Consider the following 20,840-nt stretch of genomic DNA (forward strand, 5'->3'; position numbering starts at 1 on the left):
ATTAAAAATGTAATGTAAATAACTAGCTAGATTTGTCGCTATAATATTTCTTTTAATATATAATTAATAATGCTAATGATTCTATATTGAGAAACATAAAGGCACCCTCGCGTTCATTGTATCGCAAATATTTTTCCTATATTAGTTATTATATTAGTTATTATAATGTGTTAATGCTATTGTATTTTTTTCTATCTTAGTTTGCCAACGAAACAGTAACTATGGTATACATGACGTTTATTCAGGACAATCCTTTAACACGATAGGTAAATAACTTACTGTATTGTATTTAAAATATTTTTTTTTTACTTTTAAGATTTAGCATACTTAAAAAAGTACTGTAAGGCCTACAGTTAGTTTAACTTTATAATTTGTTTTTTTTTTTCATTTTCACGAAACCCTGCCACGACTGATATCTCGGATGAATACCGGTAAGAATATTCAATAGCAATTTTAATTAATTTCAATAAAAATAATAAAAGTAGTTAGTAGTTTGACACTTTTAAGTTAATTTTTATAACCCTGAATTCTTTTCTTTCGATTTATACTTCTTTTCGAGGGCACTACTCTACAACCTACTAGGAAATCGACTTGGAGATGATGTTGTTCAAGCAAAAGTTATATATATTTCATGTAAAACAATCGCATTCCTTATTAATTTAAGGTTGAGTCTGGCTTAACCTAGTTGAATTAAGCGTTTACACACAAATATTATTGTTTCATAGCTTGGTATTTTTTCCCTAGATTTACGGCAACCACCACAACAACATGTCCCCGAAATGTTAGGAGTAAGTAATTAACCAATCATATATTTCGAGTCTAGCTTGTAACGGTTAAACCAAACGTTTTACTTATAAATATGTGTTTATAAATTTATATATTTTTCTTTTCATGTACGACGGGAACTACGACAACCAAGGAATTAATGCAAGATAATGTTCTCAACATTTTAGGTAAAAACAACAACTTCGAGTCTAACTTGCGAAATTTTAACCATACAAATATGTATGTTGTTTATAACTTTTATACACTTTCTTTTCATGTACGGGAATTACCACAACTCATCACCAAGGAATGAATGCAAGATGATGCTCTCAACATTTTAGGTAAAAACAACAAATCACATGCAGTAAAACAAGTCTAATTTTAACCATAAAAATATTTATTTTGTTTTTAACTTTGTATTATATTATGTTTTTTTTTTATTTCATGAATACGGGAACCTTTTTTTCATGTACCATAAAAATGGTTTTAATGAGCACTTCACGGGTACAGTATTTAATTTTCTGTTTTTTTTTTGTCAACATAATTTGTTGCTTTAGGTCTACGTGTAACGTATTGAACAGAGTAGGCCTAAAGTATTCAGTATCGGGTAGTGCATTAGTTACAGAGTTGACCTAATAATAATTATTATGCCTACTATAGATCAAACGATTAAGGAACTTCTTATTTAATACAATACTGTTTGGTAGTTTAGAATACCATGCCACATAGTGCATTGGTGTACACGATCTAGCTCATTTATTAAGCTGCTTTCACACCGCGCTCGGATTCTTGAGGTACCATGAGAAAAATGTCACGGAAAATGGGTTCAGTTGTAAAGCATACGAGTCGTTCACACTGAATTCGAGTACGTACATGATTCGGGTTTCAAATCGTACGATTTTTTTCTTTCGTCCAATCAGCTTTGAGTATGAATGACCTTGCTTGACATCGGATATCAGATTTCTTGATGATATAAAAGCACGCCCAGTGGTAGAAATATTTTTCTTAGGACGCCGGACCGAATGCGGGCGCGATGTGAAAGTGGCTTAAGGGGTTTTCAGATTACTACGGATTTTGTAATTAGTAGTTTGTAATTACTACGGAAATTCGGTCTAATTTTACGGACGTAGAGAAATGAAAAAAAATCCACTGACCGCCGTTAAATTGTGCGCGGTTAATTTTACGCTGCAGTCAGTCAATTTACATATAGACTCTTCCAACACTGGACTTCTTTAACGGACGTTAATAGTTAATACATGCCTATGATGAAGTGGGATCTAAATTTTAATTTAGTATGAAATTAAGGGTGTTGCCCGGGCAACTGGGGCAACACCCCTGCGTCCGCCCCTGGACAAGAATCTACTTACGTGTGTTATAATATATCCATAGGCTATAAAACAATGTTTGAATGAGGTCTGCTTTCTGCTGTGAAAAAAAAACACATATCATTAAAAAAAAAGAAAATAAAATAAACTGTGTGTTTATAAATCTATTTGTCTCATAATTTTGTTCTTGAAGTAGGCCTAATTGTATTTTGGAGCTGCAGGTGAAATGAATTGAATTGATCAATCACAAGCAATAGTTTGGATAATCAATCACGCGCGTTTGAAAAAATCTTTTACTTATTTACAGAATCACCAGATGTTTTAGTAATAGGCGTATTCGAGCCTCTTACATCAGCTCAGGAGTTCTTGAATTTGTATGCACATGCGTGATTCCGGTTCTGCATTAGATCGTCAATTGTGTCAAAGTTCATCAACATTTTGTCAAAGTTATTAAAGACGCTTGTCTTTAAGTTTTCTGCTGTACATTGTCATTGCTCTTGTAACGTTACAGATTGTTATAAGGAAGTGGCGGTATGTGGTCTGATCCATAATCCTCCTCAGAAACCATGTTGTTTCCCCCTTTTTGCAAAAACGAAAATAAAAGAGGGAATCTCTCACTGAATATGTCTTTCATGAATGATTAGAATATCATGAGTTGCAATGTAGGATCCAGTTTAGGTGAAAACGATAAAAAGGAATTGCTCAAAGAACTTGGCCTACTATCTTTTTGTATTGGATCCGCCGCCTATATTATGGGTAAAACTAATAGAAAGTTGTTTAAGTCAAGCAAACAAAATAATCACAACAAATCAAACAAGAAGTTAGTATAGAAAATTGTATTTGAAAAGACTTTCGACCGTCTGAACCGGCAGAGCGGAATTTTGCAATTTAAAATACACTCTTTGTAAATAGGCTTACTGCATGACGTAGTATACAATAAAGTATTCAAGAATAAGCCACTTGACATAAGCTGCTCAACTATAAGATAAGTACTGACGTGCGAAAGTTTAAAATATAAAACTGGAATGTTTGTTTTAACTGATATCTTTAAAAAAAAAACCATTTAAATCCCCTAAAACTACAAGTGGATGCTATTGCTGTCTACTACTTTTTTTGGTATAATTTTGACACCGTCTTTGAGCAGACGAATTTCTGATACATCAAATATTGGAACTATTTAATTATCATTGTAACTTTTTAAACATTCCTACGAAGAGTGATACTAATAGGCCTACGTTTATGTGCATAATATAAAAATATACACCTTGTCCAAAACAAGGGTCTCACTAGGCTGCTAATACTATTTCATAGTAGCCCTACAGTAATGGATACATAATTTATGATGAAAATATTCGAAATGTCTAGTGAACAAATTTAAGTAAGACACTATATCTATTTTAAGAAATAAAATACACATATTATGTTCAAGAGCATGTTTTCAACATAGAGTACTGTATGTTTTGATATTTTTGTCTGAAATTTAACTCAAGTGTACGTATGACACGCCATAAGTGCCAAGATGAAAAGCGTCTTTAAAGCGTCTTCTAAAACCTAAAATAGTATTATACCTTTGTGTTTTCTTATTAAATTCGGGCAATAGTGTAAACCAATAATTATAATTGTTGTTGCTACATTTAATATAACTGTTTATAACATTCATTTAGAAAAATAATATTTATATAATTAAAAATATGAAAATACATTAATTGGTTAGATTCCTTAAGCCCTGTCTACACTATCAAACTTTATGTGACAAAAAAATTTAAGGACATGATTATGTCATATCACTGCCATATTTAAGCATATCGCTACCATATTTGGGCACATCACACTTTTTTTGTGAAACCAGCAGCCAATAATACACTGAATTGCATACACTTTTCTAAATAAAAAAAAAATATTAAAACATATATATACCACAAATTCATAAAAAACATACAGTACGTTTAAAAATATATATAAACATAATTGAAAATAAAATATTAGCCCAACAATATAAAAATCACATATACTGTGCATTTTAATTTAGTTATATTTAAAAATTCTAATTAATATTTCTCTTACTAGGCCTACAATTTGTAAAAATAATTTCCCATATTTACATATTATTAATAATGCCATATAAAACATTTTCTAAACAAATTATTTGGTATATAAAGTGAAGTCAATTCTCCAGATCTGCAACTGATTATAAACAATCAACATAAGTCAATCTGCTTTTCAATGTTCAAATTTCAATCAAAATCAACAAGTTGTCCACGATAGATTTTTACAGTAAAACATTAAGTGTCTAATCTCAACTAGCAGTGATGATATAGCTCATGACATTTTTTTGCTTAGTATAAACCTAGGCTCCAAAAATAAAATTGTCAAGGTTTTCCAGAAAAATTTCGCAGGACAATTACCAACCTCGCTCTCTGAGGAATAAGTGTCCTAAGGTATAGTTTTCTGGGTGGTGGTTGTTTGTAAAATTAACATCTAAGGCTAGTAAATTGTCATAAAAAACTGTTCTATCTGGACATTTATCAAGACAGTAATCGACTTGCTATGGTACTAACATTAATTATGACTGATCCTCTTCTCTACCACAGAATTATTTGAGAAATAGGTTTTTACAAAGGCAGAACGAACACAACACAAGGTCAACAAACAACCTTTACCTACCCAAGCCAAATACAGATTATAAAAAAAGAAGTTTAATATCAGCTGTGGAATAAACTAAACAATAATCAGAAAAATTCAAATACCCTTAAAATCTTTAAAGACTAAAATATTGATTTTTTTTTTTAAACCTTGATTTTAATTTTTATTACAATACTTTGTGTTACAATGCTATAAGGCCTCGTGGAAGAACACCTTTCTTGTGAACGAGTTTTTCTTTCCGTTGCAAAAATAAAGATTTTATTATTATTATTATTATAATGATGAGTTAATTACTTATTTCTTTTTTGCATTATTTGTTTCTTTAACAACCAGCATTCCTTTCTGACTACGATTGGTAAAATTGTTATTTCTCGTACACATGTAATGATATTCACCAGCGCTAATTTGTAACAATGCTCCTTTGTACGAAGCAGGCGCATTGTCAAGCAGATTGTTAATCTTGTTTTTATTTTGGGCCGATTGACCTCCGCACGTTGCCGCTGACATACATTGGTAATATCCAGCAGAAGCCATACTGACTGCTAGATCAACGGCTGCTATATCAGGCAGTTGGGTTTCTGAGGAATCCTGTGTGTGCATCCAGATGACATTTGCGTTCTGCCACATGCTGGTCATGTCAAAGGGCAAAGGGTAATTATCAAGGGCATCTTCTATCTGCACAATGTTATTGCGGTCTGTACCTAAAATATGAAAAAGAATTACAAAGTTTATTGGATTTGGTTTTGTTTTGAAATGAGGGTAACAAAGAACAGCATTGTAAAACAATTATCAATCATGACAAATCAATACTAAAAAAATGTATTTATTTATTTATTAATTTAATTAATTATAATTAACTAATTCTATAGTTAGAATTTTGTGCTAACCTTTTTAAAAAAATGTGGCTTTATGAGAGAATCCAGTAAAAATTTTTCAATAAAAATTATTGTATATTGCATAAGATGGCCACAGGCAAACTTAGTGATAAGTCGAAGGTATTTAACAGAATTTAAAGCTATTCAGTTTGTAAATCTTACCCCCTCTGCCTTCTCCTGCATCTCCAGCTTGTCCATCTCCAGCTGGGTTTCCATTGTTGTGTGTGTTGGAACCTAATTAAAAAAAATGTACAATCATATACTGTAGTTAACTTCGTCCTACTCTCATATAAATAAAATGCTAGTATAGGCACTATTGATGATGTACACGGAAGCATAGCAGTTATAGACAGTGATGGTACACACTACAGGTTGGTATTTGAATGTCCATTACAAAATGTGTGTAAAATAGTACAGACAGACCTTCAATTAATAAAATAAAATAATTCATGGCACATGATATTGTCACATTTTTTGTTTGACAATGTTTTTGTGTTGTTTTTCAAAATATTTTTACACTTTGTTAGGACTCCAAAGGAAACTAATTTTTTGTTTTAAAGATTTTTGCGTCGTCCAAAATATATTGTTTATATTGTACAGTATATGTTTTACAGATTCGAAATAAAAACAAACAATACCAAATCAACCAATCAGATGGCAAAGATACTCTTAGGTGTGTCATAACGTGTATAATGATATTACAGCAGATTACAAAAACCAACCTGTCCATTGTATATGAATCATGTCTCCTTCATCAATCGTTAAACGTGTTGGTACGAAATCGTACTCAATTGCTGGATACACTTGCACGATGTTACCACGCTTCCCACGAACGTTCAAGTTCATAATCTTTGCTGATTCAATACCTATTAAGCAATAAAATGTATATTTTTTAGTAATTATGATAATTCCCTGAACACGATATCCAATTTTGGATGCAAAGTAGAACAGTTATAAACGTTGCACACTACAGGTTGGTTTTCCAACACCTCAGTTAATAGCCCAAATTTTGCACAAAATGTTTGCAAAAAGCTAAACGTGCAATAGTACGATTAAATAGTACCATTAAATATCCCCATTGAATATTATTTTTCCATTTAGTATAACTAATGCCGAATTCCATGTGATACATGGGACCAAGCAAATGGTAAGAATACATTTAGGTGTGCAATAGTATCATTAAATAGTACCATTCAATATCACCATTAAATATCACTTTTCCATTTAGTAGAACTATATAGAACAGGATACATTTAAGTGTGTTATAAAACATACCTTCACGGTCTGGTCTGGGAGCAATCTTGAAAACATGTGACCTGTCTTGAAAGACTCGACCAAATTGTGCAGTATTAACAGCCAATCGAAGAGGAACACTGTCGGCTCCTACATCTACGTTAGGGTTATTCTGGATTGGTGATACCCTACCAGTTTGACTGTAATAAAAGTTTTAAAAAATGAAAGAATTTAGTTGAATATACAAAAAACTTGCAATTACTACTTGAAGAAGCACAGGCATTTTACAGCCTACTTACTGCTGATATATACATCATACTTACAAAGGACAAACATCTCATTCGAAGGACAAGGCAACGAGAGTAAAGCATCTTGCCTAATAATGCAATCAGTGTGCTACAGATGTAGTTACCGGTAATACTGCTAATTTTTAACAGTAGGTATACTGCTGACCTAATACCATTATACTTGAACTTTAGAGATGTCGCAGGTACACCAATTATAGGCCTTTTGCAAGCTTTCAGATGCTAACTTTTAACAGTCTGGCTTTTAACATTGGCAGGTATACCAGTTATTACCGCTGATTTCCAACAGGTAGATTGGTAGATATACCATTTTTATACCTAGTAACTTAAACAGTTTACAGGTATACCAATTAGATTAGGAAAGAAGAAAAAGCATTCAGTATCGCACTTACTAGTTCTGGTTATGACTAGCATCTGTATTGGCTGGGTCGTAGTCATCTGTTGTGATGTTATATCTAAAATATGGATAAGAAAAAACAATAAATAAATAAATGTGTTTTCTACTACTTACACTGGCTATTTCATTTCATTTCATTTATTTCGTCTCATATACTTATAACAAAAAAATAACAAACAATAGAGAGAGACAGGATTCCCAAAAGCGAACTAAATCAAACTATTAAGTGGGTCTCCAAAGCAAAACATAATCATCCAAAAAAAAAAAATACAAAATTACAACATTAAAAACAACGTGAAGATTAAAAAAGTACAAAATATCAATACAAAAGTAACCCTAGACATTATTATAATTATTATTATCATCATCATGAATATTGTCATTCATTGATGTAGTGTTAAGATGGAAAAACAAATCTAGTCAACTGAACTTAAGTAAGTCCAGTTGACTAAATTTATTTTTCAAAACATACTATTTATACCATGTAGTCTGATGCTTCAGTAGAATCTCACCCCTTAATTTAGTCTAAATTTGGACACACGAGTTTGGCAAATTCCCCTGCTAATGTAATCTAATTATAAATCCCACTACATAATCAAACCTATGCCTTCTGTGGGTGGGGCATGCAGAAGAATCCACCACTGATGTCAAAAGATAAATTCCAATAAAATATGGAAATTAATTCTTATGTTAATTGGTAAATTTGTCCTTTGTTGTAAAACAATATGTATTGGTTTATTCAAGGAAATAAATAAATTCCACAGGGTGGTTTTCGAGGAAGGATGTTTCCAAATGATGTTCTATGGGGGGTGTTTATTAGAGAGGGGATTTATTCAAAACGGTCATTTATTCGAAAATAATTTGATTGAATTTTAAATAAAAAGAAATAATAAATTAGTCATACCGCATTCTGAAAGCGCATCTCTTGAAGTTTCCTGATGGGAAAAACGGAAGTGTCATGGTGTATTGAGCATTCTCTCCAGTTCTAGTGTTCCCTAGATGATTATCCCTACTCCATGGGGCTTGTAAGCAGTCCGGAGCAGGAACGGCAACGAGGCATTGCAGATCTAAGCCTCCTTCCGGTCTGCCCCACACATACGTTGCGCCATCATTACGGTTATTGGCTGCATTGCATTGGGTTTCTGTAGTGTAGGCTTAATAGAGAAACAAAGACTATTATTTAACATCATCAATTTACAGCATATGATAAGATATATTTGACTATATATATAATAATATAATTGATTTGTTTATATATATATAAAAGTATCTCTTCGGAAATCCCGCCTCGTAAATAAAAATACTGTAAGATGAGGGCGTATCAATTTGATCTCTGGTGCGCGTGCGTACAACTGAGGACTAGTGCTGTTCCGCCGTACCACGCCGAGAGTGTTAAAGAGTCGCTATCCAATCGCGTTCAAACAATACCATGAAAGCCCCAGTGGTCTAATGGTTAGGACATCTGCATATCAAGCAGGCGGTCCGAGTTCGAGTCTCGGTTGGGGCGACTTTTTTTTATTCTCACAGATTTCCTCATCTTTATCGTTTCAAATTAATTAATTAAATTTCAGTATATCACCGGGCGGTTTAGAATTAATGTTCTTTGCTTGATTTGTTTATATATATATAAAAGTATCTCTTCGGAGATCCCGCCTCGTGAATAAAAATACTGTAAGATGAGGGCGTATCAATTTGATCTCTGGTGCGCGTGCGTACAACTGAGGACTAGTGCTGTTCCGCCGTACCACGCCGAGAATGTTAAAGAGTCGCTATCCAATCGAGTTCGAACAATACCATGTAAGCCCCAGTGGTCTAATGGTTAGGACATCTGCATATCAAGCAGGCGGTCCGAGTTCGAGTCTCGGTTGGGGCGACTTTTTCTCATTCTCACAGATTTCCTCATCTTTATCGTTTCAAATTAATTAATTAAATTTCAGTATATCACCGGGCGGTTTAGAATTAATGTTCTTTGCCTGATTTGTTTATAATATAATATATATATATATATATATAATCATAATTTAATCTGGCTTAACTCATATTAGTAGGCTTACAGTAGACGAACTTCTTTCAAAAACACATATGCTCAAAATTTTGAGTGACCTAATTTTCCAAGTGTTCTTTCAATGTGAACACATGGAGGAGGGAACTGGATAAGGAGGTGAAGGATGCTGGCTATAACTGGACAGAGGTGGAAGGAATTGCTCAGAACCGTGTGAGATGGAGACGTGTAGTTGATGGCCTATGCACTGTTAGGTGTAACAAGGCTTAAGTAAGTAAGTAATTTTCCAAGTAAAATATTCATATTTCATGAAATTATTTAAGATCATCTGTTGCTGTAATGTAATTTTCTATAGAAAAATGAAATATGTTTTGTTTTTAAATTTTTTTAAAGTTAAAAAGTATTCACTCACAAAAGGTGTACACTTTGGTACAAATAAACTATGTTAGGACAGGTTTTGAGGGTATTTACTGAATTTTCTAATTATAATAGTTTAGTAATTTTAAAAACAAATTAGAATCTCTTTGTAGAATTTTGTGCTATGTTATTTTTGTTTATGTCTTTATAATCCAAACCCAAAATTCAAATGTATTGTTTAAAGGTTTGCATGGTGAAATGAAATGTTGATATAAATTTTGCGGTACACCACGGATATTAGTTCTGAAAAGAACTGTTGAGTTTCTCGACGTTTCAATCAATATGCTTTGATCGTTCTCAGGAGTGAGAAAAATTGTTATGTATCACATTTGTAAACATTAACCCTTATGATAATCTTATAATAAGTGGTAATTCACATACTGTCAAACCATTGGTTGAGAAAAAAAAAGTCTTTAATTGTTTTTTAAACTGATTATATTTATTCGAATGTTTAATATAACTCAGTAAATTAAATAGTTTGTGGGATTGTCAACCAAGACAATAAGGAAATAGTTTCTTAATTGAATTTGTTTCCAAATTGAAATTAAAAAAAAAAGGGTATTTACTTGGTGCTGTCTCCAAATAGGCAGTGAATGCTAGCCAATCACCGTCATTCGCCTCACAGTCAGCCTGGTTGTTGTATCGTGACCAGTGCTTACGCTGCGTTCTAGCATTGTTATAGAACTCCACGCATTCATAGTACGGTTGAACATTGTAACTTGCGGCTTGTAAAGTGCTGCAAATAATGAATGAAAATATTATAGGTGATTAGGGTAATAATATAATCTATAAACATATGCCTATGTATAAGATAATAAAATAAAATACAGATCAACCTCACATAATACCGATACTCTCCAGGGTGTGCTCTTATGGAGTTTCAGCCAATAGAGGACCAAACTACAGTATGTCGGATATTTTTAGCACATGGAGGGCTTCTCAATTTATAAAGTTTTGTCTACACTATCATTCAATCTAGTTTGACAAAAAAATCATCATGTCCATATTATGGGCAATCACATTTTTTTGTCACATAAAGCTTGATGGTGTAGACAAAGCTAAACACTGTCAAGAATTTTTGATTTATTGTACATATGGTCAACAGTGTCTACAAAATGTACATGAGGTACTGCATAATCCATTGATTACAAACAAACAGGCTTCTAGATTAGTGTTTAGAATCCAAAGTTTAATATATAAAGGAAATAATAGAAGGAAACTAAAACCACTAACCTGCATTCAGATACATTCTGTACAAGAACTGCAACATCTCTCCATGGGGTGGGATGCCAATAGGGATAATAGTCACGCTCTTCCGGGCACTCATACCCCCTCTGTGTTCCTTGAGGGTTCTGTCGTGTGTAAATTGCAGAACTATATCCATTGCCGTTATCAGTTCTTAGGTTCTGGTCGGCTGTAAACAGACCTTTTAAGAAGAGAATTGTATCATGTACTTAAATTGTGTGATGTGGCTTATTCAATTGAGAGTGCTTTATTCAATCAGATTGCTTATTCAATTGGATTCCTTATTAAACTGCTTTATTCATTCAATTGGAGCACTTATTTGACTGTTAAATTATTCAATTGTAGTGCTTATTTTATCTTATCCATTTTCAGGTACAATTTTCAATCAACAACATCATTATTCAACTGCTGTTCTTATTCAACTTCTGCACTTATTCAATTGGAGTGACCTTATTCAATCAGAGTGCTTATTAAATTGGATTTCTTATTCAACTTCTTTACTCATTCAATTTGGAGCACTTATTTGACTGTTAAATTATTATTCAATTGTAGTGCTTATTTTATTTTATTCCATTTTCAGGTAAAATGTTCAATCAACAATATTATTATTATTATTCAACTGCTGTTCTTATTCAACTTCTGCACTTATTCAATCAGATTGCTTATTAAATTGGATTCCTTATTCAACTGACTCATTCAATTGGAGCACTAATATTTGACTGCAATTATTCAGTTGTAGTCCTTATTTTATCAGGTACAATTTTCAATCAACAACATTATTATTCAACTGCTGTTCTTATTCAACTTCTGTACTTATTCAATGGCAGGGCTTATTTTACTACTATGCAATATTCAATCGGAGGGCTTTATTAGACTGCTGTGCTCATTCAATTTGATCACTTTCGAATACTTACTAAATTATAGTGCTTATTCAATTGTATTGCTTATTCGATTGCTGTACTTATTTAACTGCCATGCTTAATAAATCTTAGCGCTTATTTGACCAATGTGCTTATTCAGTTGGAATGCTTAATCTGCATGACGCACTTTATTCAAAATCATTGTAGACAAACAACAAAGATAATCTACAAGTTGAAATAAGTATGTCATCTTACCCATATTTCTTTCTCTATTGTAACATTTATCGTACCATTCCCAAGGCTCCTGTAAACCACGATTTGCCTGTACATTGTTGTTCCTACGATTATTGGCCTGGTTTTGATTTTCATTCAAGTTTTGTATTCGAGTGTGTTGCTGCGTATCTGTGTTCTGACCATTACGGATTTCAACATTTTCTAGTATTAATATAAAGTAGTGAAATATTGATGAATTAATATTATGAATATGCATTATACTAGTTTTTCATTTTCATTTAGTTTTTCCAGGAGTGTAATAGGGAATTAATATTGTTTCAAACGACAACAAACATGTTAAATGTGGCACACAGTAGAATGTACCCCGATTAAAAGGACACCTTCTAGACAAAGTGTCCCCTTAATATGGGTTTTCCTTAATATGGATTAGTGTATAGTGTAAAAACATATATTGCTCCATGTTCATTCACAGAAAAATGTCCATTCAATCTATTATTAGTTTAGTTGAAACAGGAAACTTGTCATCAATAATGGTCATGAAAGTAAGCCATCCAATATTACATCATTATAGGTAGTGACTACATAGGGATAAAATGTGAGTGTTTGTGGTAATTAGAATGACAAATAAAATGTTTCCTGAATATTTTACTGTACTTATATGGGAATACAGTAAGGTACAGCAATATTGACATGGTGAATTAGAACTATACTGTACCTCCTCCTGCATCATCATCTTGACACATGTACTGCATGATCAACATGCAATTGGTCTTGTGAGGGTCGCTGTCCTCATCTCCACCGCATCCGTGCTGATTGGTCCATTCAATATTTAGTAACGACTTCCCCTCGCCGGTAGGTACACCATCTTCGTCGACATACTTCATATATGGCCCACTCATGAAATACTCCTGAATAAAAATAAAAAAGTGCATCTTAACAGAGAATGTTGTTGAACTATCAATTGCAGGTTTTCTAACCTACTGTATGCTAAATTAATTTATAATCAAATTAGTCTACTGCCATCAATATTAATATTTAGAAGTTCATAGAATTTTAAACTCACATACATAGATAGATAAAATTGTACATATCATAACAAAAAAATCCTTAATTTGTATAACTTGGAACCCCAGTTACTTACCCTTCTGTGTTTTTTTTTGTGTATTTATCTTTAAGTACTACCAACTACTGTATAGTACTATGGACTGCATGTTTTACATACATTTTATTGACTATAAATTTAGATCTTTCCTATTTTAAATTCAATTCAACTTTATTTAACCACGGATGCAGATCAACACATGGTTGTTCTTCACTGGGACTGGTTGCAAACAAAAGATTCTGTGCAATCATGGTAGGCCTATGTGTTTTACAAAACCAAAATTTGTGAAAGTGGTTCATTAAATTTAATTTCAGAAAATATACTTTTTCACAAATTGTAAAAGACGTCAGTTGTGATATAATTACATCAAATGCCTAACCCAATCACTCAAACATTGCCCAGATTTTTTTGTTCCACAAAACAAAGCTAATCTGTAGTACTGTCAAAAAATAAATCTACACAGTTCTATTTTTAGCAAGCCACTGATACACTGATTAGTATTGTATTCAACAGTAGGGATAATTTCTCTCTTCTAATCTATGGATTAAGTAACAGAGCTGACGCCAATGAAACTGTATACACCTATGCTAAATCAACGAGCCTAATAAGCTTAGCTTAATCAGCTAGAAAATAACCTGCCAAAACAGCTTCCCTTGTGTGAAAAATGTGCTGAATCAGGACTCCTATTGTTTATGTAAGAATAAGGAAGTAGATAGTTTCCAATGGTTTTCTTTTGTTTCAGCACACAATTCAACAAGTTAAAAGTCTAAAAGTTGAACCTGTGGGAACACCTATTGGGAGAAGTCAAACACCTTTCATAAGGGAGGATATTGCAAAACCCTGCAAACCACCTGGAAACCTCAAAAACAAAAAGAATAGAAATCCCACTGAACCAACATTCATACAAAGTGTACAATTCAACTTTTGTTATTATCTACAGTGCAGTACTTATTTTGGGGGTAAAACACCATTTTGTGGTTAAAAATAATGGTTAAAAACAATTGTTGAACCTTACAAACACCCTACATGATTCAATAACTTTTATGTTGGTTTGATGGGTTAAATTTGCTTTTTGTTTTGGAGGTTTGCAGAGTTTAGCAAAACCCGTTGTTTTCCTCCTACAGTATCTAATTACTAGATTGGGTGAAAATCAATCAACTGATTGCAGTACATCTTTTTATCAATATAGTAGTATTCACAATGTTGGACAGAAATTCCAAAAAGTTTGATAATTAGGCTGTTACCGAAAAACAAGTATGATAAGGGCTAAATATAAATACTTTTCATATCAGAGAGAGCAAATAAATTTATGACACTGACTTCAAACAATAATATTGTAATGATATCTGTTGACATGACCTTAAAATATAAAATACTTTCCATATCATAAAGCAAATACATATTGCATGATAGAGGAACTGTATTCATTTCCTATTTGTTTGCTAAAAGGTGCTTACAATTGTACACATACCCATTTGCGAGATTTGTATTATCTCGCAAATGCCTGTACACCATTTATACCATACTTCTTATTGAGTCATTTTGTAAGATAAATATCTATGATTAGCTTCAAGTTTCAGTACTCAATAGAGGCTATGATTTACAGTACCCCTGTCTCAACCGCTCGGCCATCTAAAAATATTTAACTATTTATTTTTAAATCCATACAGTAGAAAAGCTACAGATATTAGCGTTTGCTTGTCATCTTTGTCCAATTATTACTAATTATTATGAATATCACGCAATTATGAATTAGCAATTTGATTTCATGGACAAGATCAAGGCCAGGTAGTAGGCATGTCCTCAGCATCTAAAGGTTATTCAGTTGGCACAGGAAGTAAATATCACGTTTGTTTTGTTACTGTATTTCTTTCTATGAGCTGTAAACTTGAGATTTTTTGATCAAGTGCACCAGAATTAATATGCATGCATTTAATTTTTACAACACTTTTGTTTATATAAAGATATTTGATAATAGAATGTTTTCACACTTTATTGCATTAAATTAGGTTCTGCTACAGTTAGCCTAGAAGCCTACTGTAACCAAGTTTTGTTCATTTCAAACTTTAGATCAAATGCACTAAGAATGTTATAAAATTTATATATACCATTTGTCATTACAACTGCAACAATTTTGTTTATATTAAGATATTTGAGAAATACTATATATATACTATGCATTCAATTAGTTTTGCTATGTAACTACGTTTTGTTCCACCACTGTGTTTCTATTGGAACGAACTTCAAACTTCAAATTTTCTGATCAACTGCACAAGAGTTATGGCAGAAATGCTTTCTATTTTGACACTAAAAGACCGCAGCGAGTTTATTTATATAAAGATATTTGATAATACAGTGTTTTCACCATGGATTACTCCACGGTTTTCACAAACAGTTTAATGCACATTCAATTAGTTCTACTATTGTAACTATAAGTTTTGTTCAGTCACTGTGTTTTTCTTTTCAGTGCAAACTTCAAATTTTCTGATTGACTGCACAAAAATGACAGAAGTTCTTTCTAAATTGACACTAAAAGACCGCAACGAGTTTATTTATATAATGATATTTGATAATACTGTGTTTTCATCAACAGTTTAAAATATTGAATTAGTTCTGCTACTGTATGTAACTAAATATAGAAATTGTTCACTTTCATTGTTTTCTTAAACAATTAAAAGAAAATACAAAGTATTCATGACCTTTAAAGTGACTACAGTACCAATTGAATTGTTATTTCTTTCCTTTTTCTGCCGATTGTTAAGGTCGAATTATTTCAAATATAACCTGTTATCTTTATCTGCTTGAGATTATATCTGACATTTAAGAATTTGTTAAATAAACATCATTGATTGGAAAAGCCTTCAAATTGATTACTAAACAAAGTGCCTCTTTTCTGCTCCAGAATACCAAATAACCCTTTCACTTGATATTGAAATTAAAAACACTTATATAATTTACAGGTATAAAATGTCTATCTATTAAAAACACTTACATAATTTACAGGCATAAAATGTCTATCCTCTAAGTGATTACATACAATTATTATAAATGTTGAAATCTGTGAGAATGAGAAAAAGTTGCCCCAACCATGATTTAAACACAGAATCTTCTGTTTGATATGCAGACATCCTACTGTACCATTAGAACACTGGGGATTTCAAAGTTTGGTTGCCCTGCGTTACACCACTGACAATTATTCACAGATATTGCCAATTGGTTGACATTCCGAGTGCGTACAAGTTAAAGGTTGTAGGGGCGTGTGGCGCAGTGGGTTGGACGTTGGATTACTGATCGTGAGATCGTGGTTCGAATCCAACTCATGCCACATTGCTTGTATCCTTAGGCAAGATATTTTACTTACATTTGCATCTCTCCACCCAGGTGTATAAATGGGTACCCAGTTAGATCAAGACACAACATTGCGCTGATTACTAGCTGCATTATTATGGGAGTATGTTTCCATACGTGTTTGATCCAAAAAATTACCGGGGTAATAATGTGCAGCGCATTGAGAACTTGCTTATATGCGCTATATAAGAATAAACTATTTGTTAAGCGCCTTTGAGCATGTTTATTAATGTGGTATTATTATTATTATTATTAAAGGTACTTCCTCACATTCTTTCTTTTATTTGAACTTAGCCTTAATATTATATCTATAGCAGCGTGCATTTCACCCTCACCAGAAAACACTCAGATGACCTGAACATTTAGCCTTACCATTCTATATTGTTCGTTTTCGTTGTTAGATGGATTATTTGATGAATCACCAAAGTTGTAACCTCCCCTATTGTTGTTCTGTACATTAAAAAAAAAAAAAAATAAATTTCAGAAAAAATTTAGAATCAGTAGAACCCATCCATCGGGCCATGCCAGCTACGGTACTATTAAGGGGATACTTCCATGTTAAATGAATGAGGAGAGATGGTCTTAAAACCTTTCTTATGGGGACACCTACCTGGAGACATATATTGTCTCAGTGTCACATAAATAGAGGTTCTACTGTTAAACTCTGTCTACACTATCAAACTTAATGTGTCAAAAAAATGTGATGTGCCCATATATGAACATGATGATGTCATATTACTACCAATACCATATTTGGGCACATCACACTTATTTTGTCAAACTAGTTTGATAGTGTAGACAGAGCAGCTTTAGTGTATACAATTATATGCATACAGTAGATATATTTGAATACAATTTCTAACAAGGTATTGGTTTAACTGAAATTTAAACGAATAAATAAAGAATTTTGATTTTCAAACAAAAAATTTCAAATTCATTTTATAGAGTTATGCACATTACAGTATGTGTGTAAAATAATAAGAAGACATATGTACAATACAATAACAATGTATAGATTATTAACATATACATTATAGGTATTAATTATCATTTTATTATAACAAACAACAAACAGCTGTACAAACAGTAATAAATTAAATTATTCTACTGTATATTATCATATTTATTCATTTTTACAATTGCTATCAATGTATTTTCAGAAAGAAATGTATAATTTCATTCTATTATGCAATTTTGTGGTAATTCAATTGTATAGGTACTCAAGGCCGTAGCGAGAGGTTAAAAACAGACGACGCAAAGATGCTTTAAATATAATTACTAATATAAAATGTTGATCTGTGCTGGGGAATTGGGGTGGGTGGTGAAAATTGAAAATTTCTGATTAGCGCCACGTCTGCCTCATGCTGACTATGGCCCTGGTATTTTACTGTTGAATTAAACACATTTAAAAACAGACTTCTGAAAGAGGGATGTGATCTCAATTTATCACCACGTCACTGTGCCAATCCCCCACCCCACTATTTAGCCCCCCTCTCATCCCACTTACCTGTGAGTCAAACATTCTGTTTGCATTGTTCCTATTGGCTGACTGCTCATTAAGTCGATTGTTGGAACCCCTTGGATTATGCAGGTACAGGTCGCCGTTGGTTACAGAAATACACACAAACAAACAAATAAGAAACTTCATCTTTCTAAGTACGTGCCTGTCTTTCTAAATTATTTCTGAAATGAATAATGATACAAAACACTAAAATAAAGTAAAGCAAATGACAATTCATCATAAATATGTCATTACCTGATATTTAACTAATAAAAAATGAACAATTAACCAATAAAAAATTTATCGATAATTAAAAAAGAAAAAGTAACCGAAAATTAACTAAAAAAGGTTAATCTGGAAATTTGGGATTTGACCGATTCCACTCTTTCACACTAAGGAAACGCCAAGACATAGAAGGCCAATATTTAATACATTGCACAGTGAATGGTTAAATTACATATTATTACAAATTATAAATTAATTGCCTTGCCCTTACTCCTTTCGTTGTGTCAAGTGGTTTTAATCGATCTTGTAGGGGTCTATTACAATTTGTCAAGATCTGAAAATTGTGTATTGTATGAAATCTATTGTATCTTAAAATTGTTGTTGAATGAAATGCACAGTTTGCCTTTTGAGCACAAATGTGTAGTCATTATTTATACAGTAGGTCGTGTACAACACAAGCACACAGAAAATTAGGAATAACATTTAAAAGTTTTTGTTTTATTCTTTCATTTCATTTGTCTCCGTTTAATTTCCTACCATGGAACTGAGTTGTGTGCAGTTATATGGATTTATTTTTGGGAGGCAAATACAGTATGTAATTAAAAAAAAAAATGTTGTACCTTTGTTAATTGCTTTAATTATCAATTATTCCTGAAATAGTCTATAGTTACCAACCATCTCGCATCGTGCGGGACGGTCCCTCATTTCAAAGTGATTTTGAATGAAACATGCATTTTGAACAAACACATACGTGACCACATATGTCACACATTTAGCAGAAGTATATGCGTGATCATTTTTTATCACAATTTGAGAGGAAAATGCATTCAAATTAATTAAAACAGTTATGCGAGTATTAATTTTAAGTTAATAAACACCACCCATATCAACAAAAATGCGTAATATCATGGAAAAATGACAATAATATTTTTCCGTGGTCGCTCACCATGACAAATAGTAGTTCCTAGGTTAGTAAAAACTAAGTAAGATATCTCTATTTAAAACTCAGATTGTCTCTTTAAAAAGATATCACTATTACCTGAATACACGACAGCTCGGCGCGCCATACTAACAGTGAATATCGTCCGCCGTTCTTTATTATTATAATAATGTACAGTTACTAGGCCTAACTTACCTGTCTGTGCTGAGCACTTTCCCGGCCCAGCGCAGAGATTGATTGTTTGCGTGCATACATTAGTTAGCGGTGGCCTAGGCTATAGTTAGCTAGTAGTAAGTATATAGAACCGTGAGAGTTGCCTATATCAAATCTAGCAATATAAACAGTAAACTCTTACCTTATTATTTGATATCAAGTGGGCCCTACTGAACTAAGCCCGTCAAGCCCAAAAGAAATGACTGTTTGGGTAAATTGGAGATAAAAGCGTTCGCCGCGGTACGGTCTATTGACAATTGAGTCATTCAACGTGGGTTAGTCATTGGCCATGTTTCCATATTTGGGTATTATAATGACGTAATGGTTTACCTGTTACTCCATAACGTCAGAAAAATTAATACCTGTCAAGATTGTTGAACGAGATCCCTGAATTACTCACTTCTGTTTTCATCGAACAATTTTTCGTCAAATCGTTTGCAAATCGATAAAAAATAAATATTTAGATGTTTATTCTTTTTTTTACATATGATTATGGAATATTATTTCTTTTCTAACCCCCAAAAAAAGAAAGTTGTTAATTGAAGAGAAAAAAAAACACCCCGAATGGTATAGCCTTACCATTTCGGTCGCGTTATCGGTCGAGAGAAAATATATGTTCTAATACTACGACCAACTAAGGCCAATGCGAACACAATTTTTGTTTTCCATTAAAAAAAAGATCTAAATATTAATTATATTTCATTAAAAATGGTTTATTTATAGTAATACAAAAATGGATCTTCATAATTAATATAATAATACAATTTTATTGCAACTTTTGAATTTGTTGAATTATAGGCCTACAATACATTATTATCATTATATGAACATATCAAAATCAATCCAAAAAATCGATTCAAATACGTTACTTACATTACAGAACAGACAAAACAAAAGTCAGGGAAAAAACATATACCACTTATGGAAAAGACCAAGTTTACAAGGAAGCTATTTGATCATCCAAGTGCGTTTTTACTTTGGGAAAGCAAGCAAAATTCTTTAACTTTGTCTTAAATTTTATCTAGATTTAGGCGATTTTGGCAAAATATTCTATGGGAAGGGTCTTTTAAGTTTCTGAAAGTAATCCTTGCACAGTCTAATTATGATGTTTATGAGTGCGTTGGTACAAATAATTTCATGAGGTGAAAGATGACATTCTATTTTCTCGAATATAAAAGTTTTTCATTATGTTTTAATAACATCTAAGAAG

The 20,840-nt window shown here is 32.3% G+C and overlaps 1 protein-coding gene and 1 long non-coding RNA gene across 2 annotated transcripts in view; one reads left to right on the forward strand and one right to left on the reverse strand.

The window, feature by feature from the left end:
• Positions 1-20,840, forward strand: part of LOC144856500 (uncharacterized) — a 109,549-nt gene that overhangs the window by 70,317 nt on the left and 18,392 nt on the right. The window lies entirely within an intron of this gene.
• Positions 2,912-19,872, reverse strand: LOC144855542 (protein DD3-3-like). Its single transcript, XM_078713438.1, has 13 exons — positions 19,773-19,872; positions 18,259-18,434; positions 17,124-17,201; positions 13,017-13,209; positions 12,323-12,502; positions 11,196-11,388; positions 10,529-10,698; positions 8,448-8,697; positions 7,539-7,601; positions 6,884-7,041; positions 6,331-6,474; positions 5,771-5,842; positions 2,912-5,434 (listed from the first exon to the last, which is right to left on the reverse strand). The coding sequence occupies exons 2-13, from the start codon at positions 18,397-18,399 to the stop codon at positions 5,028-5,030; spliced, it is 2,049 nt and encodes a 682-aa protein (XP_078569564.1). The 5' UTR covers positions 18,400-18,434; positions 19,773-19,872; the 3' UTR covers positions 2,912-5,027.

The sequence above is a fragment of the Antedon bifida genome, chromosome 11, assembly GCF_963402885.1.
Source record: "Antedon bifida chromosome 11, ecAntBifi1.1, whole genome shotgun sequence".
Lineage (NCBI taxonomy): Eukaryota > Metazoa > Echinodermata > Crinoidea > Comatulida > Antedonidae > Antedon > Antedon bifida.